Below are 12,181 nucleotides of genomic sequence, written 5' to 3' on the forward strand. Positions count from 1 at the left end.
TACGTGGCCCCCTCCTTGCTTCTATCCTGGGAGAGCTTATGCCATTTTTGTCGTGGCTGTCTCTGATTTTGTCCTGTAGGCTTTTAAGACTTCTAAGATGTGAATAAAATTTTCTGTGGTGGGGAGGGCTTCCTGGAAGCACACATGGCCCCCATGTGCCCTCAGAAAATAGAAGCCTGGAGGCCCATCTGCTTTCACACAGGAAAGATATACTTCCTGCCTCTCGCCTCAGCCCTCCCCTCCATGTCTGAGATTCGCACAGTGGTCCAGCCACTGACAGGACTCTTTCAGTATATGGTTAACTCTTGATTACCTGGCTTTCCCAGATATTGGGGGTTGTATTCATGGTAAGAACTGGACAGTTTCTTTATAATCTGGGAGCAGTGTAATTTCAGAGCCGTATCTGAAAATGTTACATGAGCTGATGCCAACTGCAGAGGGTGGCAGCTGGAAGGTGGGCTTTGGAAGGGGTGGGTGAGTTCAGGTGTTTCTCTTCTCCCAAGGACAAGATTGTCATCGTCTGCCCTTGGACTCCTGTGAGGGCTGCTTCACACATGGATCCCTTTCAACTAAATTCAGTGTTATCAGATGGCCTGTTTTAGGATTTAACTTGTGTCACCGAACAAAAATCCTAACTTTATGCATTACTATGCAAATGCAGATGTAAGTTAAGTGATATGGTTAATATTCATATATTATGATATTTTATTAAAAATATTGCTGTTTGTTTGTCTTCTTCAGGCTCCAGTGGAATACCTGTGAAACTGGCCACAAATCTCTTCCAGTTAGATCTGCCCCAGGACTGGCAGCTGTACCAGTACCATGTGACCTACAGTCCAGATTTAGCGTCGAGAAGGCTGAGAATTGCTTTGCTTTATGGTCATCATAAGCTTTCCAATAAAGCAAAAGCATTTGATGGTGCCATCCTTTTTCTCTCACAACAGCTAGAAGAAAAGGTACAATGTGATTGACTTTACATTATATATATATATATGTGTATATATATATATATGCATATCCATATATATTTTGAAAAGAGTAGTTGAATTTCATGACAATTGGAAAGGGTACTTCACTCATGACTCACCTCTTTCTTTTTCCCTTGCCTGGGAGCTAAAAGACTTCCTAACTAAGACTTTACTAGTAATTGACTTCTTAATTCAGAAGCTAGGGGCCTGGCATTTTAAAAATAAGAGCTGCTAAGTGTTCTTGAAATAGGTATCATTTTTAAACTTCTCCCAAAATAGGCCAGACTTTAAGAAACAATTCAGCCTGTGGCCTCAGAGCTTTGCATTTATTGTACTTTGCTCCTGCAGGGTTGTGTCTATGCATCCAAACAATTACACTTCAATCTTTGGTTCTCAAACTGTCATTTCCTTCATGACATATGAAATTGTAGCTACTTGTGTCTGTTTTAAGAGTATTTTTTAAATGTAATGATTGGAAATTCAAATTGTATGTTTTATTTATATATTATTTTTACACCTTCAACACTTTCAAACCTCAAATAAAATGTTTTTAAAGATTTATTTTTTATTTGTTTGAAAAGCACAGTTACACAGAGAGAAGTAAAGACAGAGAGAGAGATCTTCCATCTGCTGGTTAACTCCCCAAATGGCCACAATGGCCAGGCCTGGGCCAGGCGAAAGCCAGGATTCAGGAACTTCTTCCTGGTCACCCACATAGGTGCAGTGGCCCAAGTATTTGGGCCATCTGCTGCTTTCTCAGGTGCATTAGCAGGGAGTTGGATTGGAAGTGGTTTTATCTACCACTGGTTCAATTGAATGGCTTAGCAAATATGCATCTATACAGTTAGAAACAGTTTTTTAAAGATTTATTTATTTCTATGAGAGAGTTACAAACAAGGAGAGAAAGAGAGGTCTTCCATCTGGTGGTTCACTCCTCAAATGGCTGCAATGGCTGGGGCTGGGCCAATCCGAAGCCAGGAGCCAGGAGCCAGGAGCTTCTTCTGGGTCTTTCTTGTGGGTGCAGGAACCCAAGCACTTGGGCCATCTTCCACTGTTTCCCAGGTGCATTAGCAGGGAGCTGGATGGGAAGTGGAGCAGCTGAGACTCAAACCGGAGCCCATATGGGATGCGAGCACCTCAGGCAGAGGCTTCACCTTCTAACGCCACAGCCCTGGCCCCTGGAAACATTTTTATTCATCATAAGTCCTTAGTGATCCTTTAGTACTTTGTCCTGGGAGCAGGTGTTGATAGCAAGCTAATACGCATCTTACACTTAAATCTGTTTCAGGTGCATTGTTAACAGTAAAGAACATCTATTCATATAGCTATATCTGCAGTAAGAATTTAGAAACTTAGATAATGTTAAAATTATCATAGATCATCCTTGAATGATCCAGCTTGCTTCAGTTGTACTTAACCAAAGTGGAGAAATTTTACTGTACAGATGCTAGGTATAAGTTAATGCTACTCATATCTTTCAAAATGAGTGTGTAATATGTGTCAGATACTTAGTTGTTGCTGAGGACAGAGTCTGACAAGGAGAGTATGGAGAAAACAGGCTGTAAAAACCATTGTGGGACAAATCAGGCCAGTAGATTTCATGCTAGGTTTAAACAGAAGAGTGTTGTCCTACTCCTTATCACTGCCACCCAGTTACAGTGAGAAACAAAGTGATCTGCTGTTCTTGCCTTTTTATTCTGATCTTAACAAAGACCAGGCTTAATTCTTTACCATGCCAATCCCACAACACTTATTTTAGTTGAAAGAGCTCCTCCACTCATTCATTGCACTCCCAAATGGTGCAGTTCTAGACATCCTCTTCAGCTACCTCTCAGCCTTCCACTGTTTTCCAGAGCCCATCTGTGCACCTGCAATCACAAGTGGGTTTGCTAGCCTATTTGCATTGTCATGCTGCAAAGAACCCCCTGCCTACTCAGCAGGGTGTTTCCACCATGGAGGAAACAAAGAAAGTGAAATAAGGTTCTTGTTCTCAAAAAAATTCAAATTTGTACCAAAGTCATTTATACATATGCACAGTGTAAGTTAGAATGAAGTAAGTGCCTTAGTAACAAGTCGTATTTTTATTCTGCCAGCATTTGCTGAGCGCTCCCTGGTTGTTGGGTACAGTGCTTGGGTTTTTTTCTGGTGAGGCCCAGCACATGCCTCTGGAGGTGAGCAGCTGCTGTATGCCTACTAGATTGTGTTTATTAACTACTCTGCTAAGCTCTTTATAGCGTGACCTCACTGGATCCTCTTCACCATCCATGGAGCCTTTGAGAAGTTAAATACCTTCCTCAAGGTCATCATGCAGAGCTTGGTCAAAGACAAGTTCATCCACAGCAGGACACTTTGGGGAGAATGATAATTAGTTTCTTGGGTAGAATTTGGATCAGTGAAGTGGACATTGGGGGCTTGGAGGTTTCTAAGCAGAAAGAGAAAAGGTGCAATGGTTAGAAGTGAGGGACAGATTTTGGAAAAGCTTAATTGTTCAGGCTTATCCAGGAAAGTGTGGAAATGGTGGCCCCTAACGTAGGAAGAAGAACTTTAAATACTGCTGAAGAAGAGAACCCGTCCTCTGTGGACCCCTGGAGACTCTGAGACTAGAGAGTTTCCATGGGAGCTATGCTGAGTTCTAGTTACTTGAATCATGTCCTGTTGATTGATTTGCCCAAAGGGGTGGGAAGATTAATAAAGTGTCAGTGGAATAACCTGGGTAGGATCTCAGCAGGGCTTGGACCAAGACATAAAGTGCCACTGGTCCTATAACTTTCCCTAGAGCACATCCTATGGATGAGGATAAGATTAATGCATTATTTCATTTAATCTTCACAGCCCTGTGGCTTAAAGCTGGACTCATTTCCACCATACAGAGATAGAGAAAGATGTTCAACTTGCTTCCTATCGCATAGGCTGTGAGGCGCAGAGAACCAGGGTCTGTCCAATTCCAAATCTTGTGCTCTTGAGCCCTGTGGTAAATAACAGCACTGAAACAGCTGAAATAGCTTCAAGACTCTGCTGAGGTTGAAGCACCAAGACCTGCCAGTAGACTAGATGATGAATTGTAGAGGAGACATGAAAGTTCCCTCTGGGTTAGCAGCCTGGGTCCTGGAGGGTAGGAGTCCTTGACAGATGTGGGAGGCAAGTGAGGGGCTGGTGTTGGTGGGAAAGTGCAGGGGCAGCTGAGTGGCTGTTGGCAATGCACTTGCAGTGCCACCAGTGCCCAGCTCCCCACCGTGGTGCCTCCAGCCTTTGTCCAGAATCCCTACTGCAGTTTCAAAGCTGCGTGCCCCTCCTGCCTGCTGGACTTGCCCCGTGTTGATGAGCTGTGTCCTGGCCATCCACCGCTGTTTACCTGAAGCAGGAAGCAATCTCAACGACTGTTCCATGCTCCATGAAAGGACCAGTTTCTCCTCGTTTCCATGCACTCTCTGGTTCCTACGCTCCTTTCTTGGTTCCTCCTAAAGTGGTTAAAACTACAGTGTTACGTGGTAACAGAAGACCTTTCTCTCTGTCTCTCTCTCTCACTATCCACTCTGCCTGTCAAAAAAAAAAAAAAAAGAAAAAAAAAAAAAAGAAAAAAAGAAAAAAGAAAAAAAAGAAAGTACATGGAAGTACCTGAATGCTTGCCAATGAACAGCCTTCTTTAATTCATTACCCTTCTGAAAAATCCCAGGTCACTGCTTGGTATTTAATGACTGATTTGTGCATGCCTTTATTTCGAAAACCTAATCCAATCCTGTCTGGTCCAAGAAGTTTTAAATGCAGGGGAGCGAGCTGTGATGGAAACCTATTCCTGCTAGAGCATGGTTCCAGGTGTGAGAGCTGTGAGGGTTTCTCTAGACCTTTCAAACATGTATAAGATCCTGGAGAAACCTGAACAATTAAACTTCTTCAAAATCTATCCCTCGCTTCCCATCATCATACCTTCTCTCTCTGCTTAGAAACCCACAACCCACCTTTGCCCATTTCACTGATCCAACCCAAGCAACTAATTACCATTCCCCTTGAAGTGTCCACAGTGATTTCCTGTCTGTCCCTTCTGCCACACCCTGCCTTCTCCCCTCATGTTTATTTTCTCTCCTGTCTGTCCTCGGGTCTGTCTGCTTTCCTGTTTCTTGTTCTGCTTTAGTAATAAACCTTTGAGAGACTGGACTCTGGACTCTAAACTTGAGATGGGCAGATCAGGTCACTAACCAGTTTGAGAGCAACCAAGCACCCTCTGAAAACTGCTACATTGTACACTGCTGTGGTACACACATGTGAAGTTTTCTTAAGAGAATATCTGTAACTTCTATCAGTCTTCAGAAGTATTGTGACCCGCCTCCCTCCCAGCCCTAGCCTCCCTCAAAAAAAAAAAAAAAAAAAAAAAAGTCAAGAGCCACTGCACTGGAATTCTTTTTGGATCACATATTTGAGCTGTGAGTCAGCTTTGGTTCTCATTCTCCCTTAAGAAGTTAGAGAGTGAAGAGATGTGTTGCTTTTTTAGGATTAGCCAGCTGCAGAAGGGAGGGAAAACCCCTTGAAACATAATGTGATGGTTAGGTTATTACTCGTCCATTAACACCTGCAGTTTTCTGTTAATGTGAAAAAACTTGTGATGGCTTTATGATAGCTACAATCTACACCCTCGGGGCTAAGCCGGAGAGTACATATTAAGTTCCTCTTTTCCCAGGTCACAGAACTGTCCAGCGAAACTCAAAGAGGGGAGACAGTAAAGATAACCATCACTCTGACGAGGAAGCTGCCGTCAAGTTCCCCTGTGAGCATTCAGGTCTTCAACATCATCTTCAAAAAGTAAGGTGCCTTGAATGCCAAGTTAATGTGGATGAGGAAGCCTGGGTATTAAAACCATCAGGCATTTAAGGGCAGTGTGCCAGCAATCAAGCCGTTTTGGGGGTAGTTTTTCATGTGCTTTCGTGTAGCAATGTGCAATGTGATTGATTCATCGCAGACTCTCACTGGCACAAATCCTCGTCCACCAGGTCCGCCACGTTTAGACCCGAATTCCAGGTTGTTGCTGCCTCACAGGGAACGGGCAGGATGCCCTTTTTCCTTTTCTCCTCTTCCCTTCTACCCTCTGCCCCACACTGATGTGAGTTAGTGAAGGGAGGGGTTTGTATCTCTCCTTGTTGGTTGTGGGTGCAGAAGGCTGTCGCCGCCGTCTGCCTTCTGCCTTGGCTCCACCCGGAGGTCCTTTCCCTGCCTCACAAGTGCAAATGGGGCAGAAACAAAGTTGCAGCCAAGGTTCTCAGTGTCTGTCAGACTCAACCCAAGGATCAGGGTCCTCTCTGGGGTGGGAGGGAACGTGATCAAATGCAAATTACCTGACTCTTTGTCCAACCCAGTTGAGAATTTCATGGGTGGGCCTGACAATCCACGTTTTTAGTGAGTTTCTCAGGAAACACGTGAGTGCACCAAAACAGAACCAACCTCACACGCTGTGGTGTGGGTCAGACCGATGCTTTGCTTTAAAACATTGGGTGCCGAGGCTGGTGTTGTGGCACTCATTGTAAAGCTGCCGCCTACATCTCTTATGGGTGCTGGTTTGTGTCCCGGCTGCTCCACTTCCAGTCCAGCTCCCTGCTAATGGCCTGGGAAAAGCAGCAGAAGATTGCCCACGTGTTTAGGCCCCTGCTATCCATGTGAGAGACCCGGATGAAGCTCCGGGCTTCTGGCTTCAGCATGGCCCAGTCCTGGCCATTGCAGCCATCTGGAGAGTGAATCATGGAGTAGAAGATCTGTCTTTCCTCTCTCTCTCTCTCTTTCTCTCTCTCTGTAATTCTGACTTTCAAAATAAATAAATAAATCTTTAAAAAAATTAAAACCTTAGTTGCAAGGCCTTTGCCCGGCAGTGGCCTTTAGAGAGGATGAGGTTGGGGAAGTTCTGGGTTTTTCTGAGTAGTAGGGGCGCATAGAGCAACTTCCCTCAAGCAGGTGCACTGGTCTCTAACTTGACTCATCCAGTACTGTATCTCTCAGCGCTGGCTGGGCCTTAGTGCTCCTGCTGCTCTTCAGAGGCTGACATCTGGGAGGTGCTTTCTCGACAAAGCTCTTTCACTCGTGGCTTGTCTTACTTGCTCCTCACTGGAGCACCTGAAGGCAGGTATAATTAAAAAAACCCATTTTGCAGATGAGGAGGCTGAGGCTGAATGACAGCTGGTTGCCAGAATCACGGAATTGAAATCCCCATTTTCTGATTCAAAAACTACCTGCATTTCCTCCCTGCATGGCATAGCCTCGTGCCAGTGATGTGTCAGATTCCCAAGATGACCTGGCCTCCCTGAGAGGCTGTTGTGGTTATTTGGTGGGGCCTGGGAGCTTGAGCAGCCTCATTAGAGACAGCTTCCTATCTCAACATAGAGAAGAAGCAAAAGAGCCCTCAGACATGGCGTGCATTGCCCCACTGTTGCTAAACAGAACGTTGGACCACAGTCGTGGTTGGTAATCACCACGGATTTGTTGTTGCAGCTAAGTCCTGACACATGAAAATACTTTGAACTGTATCACTCTCCAGTATGGAGAAGTATTCGTTCTTATATATATGTTCATATGTATACTTAGCATCTAAACCTTCCAGTGCTAAATGCAGAATTTCGTGCTTTTTGTTTTGTCATATATTCAGCATGGGTACAAACTTAGAATTACTCTTTTATTGACTGTTACTTACTAAAGATTCAAAAATATATGTTTGCAGGATCTTAAAGAAGTTGTCCATGTATCAGATTGGACGAAACTTCTATAAGCCTTCGGAGCCACTGAAAATTCCCCAGCACAAGTAAGTTCATTTGTATTTCTGTTTCTCTAAAGTTGTTATAGCTTGAGAAGTATAATTTATGATGCAATATTGCACCATTATGCCTCCTGGGAGAGATTCTGGGAAATGAAATGTAATGGATTTTTTAATATTTGGGTTTTCTGTTAACAGAGCAGTGAATGTAAACATGAAGCTACATGCCCATTACCTTATCTTAGGTTCCTAGATCTCTGTCATAAATCCCAGAGAGAATTCAGAAATGAACTCCTCTTTGTATGACAGGTAGTAATGAAGCAAAGTGTGCTGCACTGTGATGTAACACGTAGCTGGAGACCTGCTTGCTAGTTGGAAGGCAGTTAGCAAAGCCAGAGTGGTCGACAGAGGTCAGCATAGCTGAGGGCTCCCACCATTCTGAACACTTCAGACGTTCACCTAAGCTGCAGGGCAAGTGGTCAGCTGTGTCTCAATTGTGGTTGAGCTAGACAGGCCACGTGCCCCGAGACATACACAAAGGAAGTGCAGTAACGGAAGCAGGAGTGGTGTGCTTGGGCTTCTGTTGGGTGGAGGAAACACGGCTGGGTTGCCACATGCAGATTCAACATCAGCATCCTTACAGAGCATCCAGTTTGTCCCTGGCACGCATCTCTGCACCCAGATCAGAAATGCCTCTGGGTCCGGTGTTGTACAGAATGACAGGAGGCTGGCTCGGTAGTGCAGTGAATTATAAACCTGAATCATTTTTTTAAAAATGCTCATCTTTGCCATTTCTGTAACAATTTGCTATTCAGGAGTCTTCAGTCCATGTGGAAAGGAACTGGAGCCTGTGTATCTGCACACGATTTTCCTTCTGTACTTTTAATCCCCTGTGAAACCCGGCCGCTGCCTTCACCTTTGAGTCCGTGTGCTTTTCTGAATCCAGAGACAGATCACACCATAAATGTAATTTTTGCTACAGCTATGGTTTTCATCCAAGGCATTTTCGCCTCCCCAGGGGACCCTGGCACTGTCTGAAGGCATTTTGGTTGTCATTGTAGTGGGGGCTGCTACTGGCACCTAGTGGCTAGAGGGCGGGGGTCCTGCTGAGCATCCCACAGTGCTCAGAACAGCCCCTAACACAGAATTATCCAGCCCAGAATATCGGCAGGGCCAGGGCTGAGAAACTGCTCACAGAAGCTATACTTTTTCCCCATTTATATTTCTAACTAAAGTGTTAAGCCAGCAACTTGGAAAAAAAAAATCAGACAAATGAAAAAAATTCTTATAAAATCTAAAGAATCAAAAAGGCAGAATCATTTTAAAATATTTATTGTTTTTCTGGCATGGCATTTGAAGTATTACTTTTTGATTGTTATTTTTTATTTGTGTTTAAAGACTGATGCTGTGGCCTGGGTTTGCTGTGTCTATAGCGTACTTTGAGAGCAGGCTCCTGTTCAGTGCCGATGTGAGTTTTAAAGTCCTCCGGAACGAGACTGTTCTAGAATTTATGTCTGACCTCTGCCACAAAGCGGGGGCATCTGGCTTCACGCAGATGTGTGAGAAACAGCTGATCGGGCTCATTGTCCTCACAAGGTAAAAGCCAGCATCATGAAATGTACTTTGTCTGGAGAGTGAACTGTTCATGGTGTCTGGAAACAGGGGAACCGTTGGCGCCTTGGGCTGAGCAGGGCCTGGCCATCCTCTGCTGTGCAGACTTCCCCACGTGGCCTTCTGGGCTGTCCACACTGAATCATGACTTACCAGCCCCTCTCTGCCCACTCCTAGCGCTCTGTGTTTGCTACTTTAATGGCTCTGCCTGGATTCCCCACCCCGGAGTCTGCCTTTTAAATTTCCACCACCACAAAGCCCCGCTCTGCCGTTGCTGCTTTTCTGATGCTCTGGTTGCCCACAGCATTGGAATGGCTCAGCTCCCGCCCCTGGGCCGATTCCTGAGCACTTGCTCAGACCAGACAGTTAGATTACTGTCTCATACTGTGGGACAGAACTGAGGTCCGTGTCCCACCTTCTCTGTAAGATTCCGAGTCTCTTCCACTGAGACCTCTTTACACACGTGAGCGGCGGTGTGGGATTTGCCTTCTGTGCACATTGAATTAAAGATACGCAGATGAGATGACTTCCCGAGGACCAGAAAGCCCACTGTCTATTGCTGACAGTGTGTTAGCCTTCTCCTGGTCTGGTTTGGAATTTCTCTTTATGATCTCAATGGGTTAACATACTAACGCTGTTTCCAGGTCACCTCGCAAGGTGCTGAAAGCCCTGGGCAAACTCGCAGTGGAGGCCCCTGGGCCCAGCCTGGGGCCGCAGGAGGGGAGCTCCTGACTGTGGTGAAGGAGCTTCTACAGCTTTGTGCAGGGTCAGCCCTGGATGGGGCTGAGCAGGAAGCCACGGTTGTGTGACCCATCAGCTTTTGTGGGTGATTCTTATCAGAAAGACTTCCTGGCAGCTTCTGCTTGATACCAGAAAAGCAATGCTTTGGGGCTTGAACATTTAAGAACAATTTGCCCGAAGTTAGAGTACCTGTCCATCAGGGAGAAAAACAGGCTGTGGGCTGATGGCTTTCCCAAAGGTTTTGTGGAAATGTGGACGTCTTCCTGTCTACTGAAGAGTTCACGGATACTTTTCTCAGATGAGAGTTGATCCTTTTTTTAAGAAGTGATTATTCCTGTGTTACTAACTTTAATAATTTCTGACATTCTGGAGTGTGTTTCATATTTTAAAAGTGTGATGAAGTTGCTGCTTATGTGAGATGATGTGGGGTTGTTTGTGTGTGTTTGCCAGATACAATAACAAAACCTACCGTGTGGACGACATTGACTGGTCAGTGAGGGTCACGCACAGCTTTCAGAAGCGTGACGGCACTGAGATCACCTATGTGGACTACTACAAGGAGGTACGCGTTGCTTTCTTCATCCTTAGCTCCTGTGCTGCTAGCTCAGAGAAGTCCAGCAGGTCCCCGATCCTCATGCCCAGTGTGCTTCCCACGTGGTCCTCGGGCTTGTCCTTCCTCCTTCCCACCGCCCGGACCTGGCTCGCACCGCGTCCTGTCTCCTGTTGTCCTTTTACTGTATCTGGGTCATGTTCCTGAAAAGCACATCTGGTGAGGCACTTTCAGGCCTTGAACATCTCTACAGTTCCTGATGGCCTTCGGAGCCAGAGAAGCCCCTTAGCAGAGTTTCCCAGGTCCTTTAGGCCTAGGCCACTTCCTAGGGGTTTTTTGAGCCTCATTTCTTACTATTCCTCTGTTCCCTTCCTGTGCTCTTCTTCTTCTTTGCAAGATTTATTTATTTATTTATTTGAAAGGTAGATATATAGAGAGAAGGACAGAGAGACAGAGATCTTCCTCCACTGGTTCAGTCCCTAAATGGCTGTCATGGCCAGAGTTGGGCTGACCTGAAGCCAGGATCCAGGAGCTTCTTCCAGGTCTCCCACGTGGTGCAGGGGTCCAAGCATTTGGGCCAACCTCCCCTGCTTTCCCAGGTGCATTAGCAGGGAGCTGGATTGGAAATGGAGCAAGCCGGGACTTGAACCGGCATTCATATAGGATGTAGGCACTGCAGGTGGAGGCTTAACCTTCTGCGCCACAGGGCCGGTCCATGTGCTCTTCTCTACTTGGTTTTGTGGCCGCCTGACTCAATTTCCGCGCCACCCCTCCCCCTCCCCCGTGCATTTTCACACTTGTTTTGTCCTCCTGTGTACACCTTCTCAGCCAGACAAACATGAAACACCCTTCCCATCCCAGCTCAGCCTTGAGCTCTCACAGGGCTCCTGTGGCTCTTCCCACAGCTTCCCCTGCCCCTCCCTGACTGCACCAGATGATCACAGGCAGGACACAGATGAACTGACGCCTGCCTGCCCTGCGCGTGCCTCACTGAGCGCTTTACTTCTGGATCCCAGGGTTAGCGCAGTTTCTGGCAAAGAGTGAATCTGAAGCATTTGTCTTTGAGCTCTCCTGCTGTCTCTGGAGGCTCATCCCCGGTCTCCAAAGATTTCCCCTGTCCCCCACTTTGCATGTTCAGGGCCTGCCAGAGGAACCTTCTCTTTAATAGGTAATCACACTCAGGTCTCTAAGGTCTCACAAATGTTTCAGAAAAGAAAACAAAAGCCAGAAGCCTTTTCTTGGTCTTTCTACAGCTTCAGGAAGAGCTCTCTCTTCCGCATTAGCTAACTTTGGAAAGTTATCTATGCCAGCTCCAAGCGCCTCTACATACCTTCCTTCCTGAAACGTCAGCACTGTGGTACTCGGTGCTGCCGGGAATGGAAGTAGCTCCAAAAGGTCAAGTTCAGTTCTTGTTCTTACCCTAAGGAGCTTGGCATTTCCCCCTCTTACCAGTCATTACTTTTTTTGACATATGATCATTTTTCAGCTTTATGGGGTATGGTGTGATGGTTCACTGATACTTTGTGTCCTGGAGCTCATAATGTTAAGTGAAATCAGCCAGGCACAGAAAGACAAGCACCACGT

The 12,181-nt window shown here is 45.9% G+C and overlaps 1 protein-coding gene across 4 annotated transcripts in view; it reads left to right on the forward strand.

Moving 5' to 3' along the window:
- PIWIL4 (piwi like RNA-mediated gene silencing 4) overlaps window positions 1-12,181 on the forward strand; it is a 47,205-nt gene that overhangs the window by 6,371 nt on the left and 28,653 nt on the right. For all 4 annotated transcript variants that reach the window (XR_016233773.1, XM_089332746.1, XM_089332739.1 and 1 more), the window contains 5 exons: window positions 742-956; window positions 5,641-5,762; window positions 7,663-7,743; window positions 9,094-9,291; window positions 10,498-10,609. Coding sequence is in view for 3 of the 4 variants with exons in the window: in XM_089332746.1 (XP_089188872.1) it covers window positions 742-956; window positions 5,641-5,762; window positions 7,663-7,743; window positions 9,094-9,291; window positions 10,498-10,609 (728 nt within the window). In the remaining variant the exon portion in view is untranslated. The remainder of the gene's footprint in view (window positions 1-741; window positions 957-5,640; window positions 5,763-7,662; window positions 7,744-9,093; window positions 9,292-10,497; window positions 10,610-12,181) is intronic.

Source organism: Oryctolagus cuniculus, chromosome 1 (genome assembly GCF_051225735.1).
Source record: "Oryctolagus cuniculus isolate XC-2025 breed Fujian yellow rabbit chromosome 1, ASM5122573v1, whole genome shotgun sequence".
NCBI classification, from domain to species: Eukaryota; Metazoa; Chordata; class Mammalia; order Lagomorpha; family Leporidae; genus Oryctolagus; species Oryctolagus cuniculus.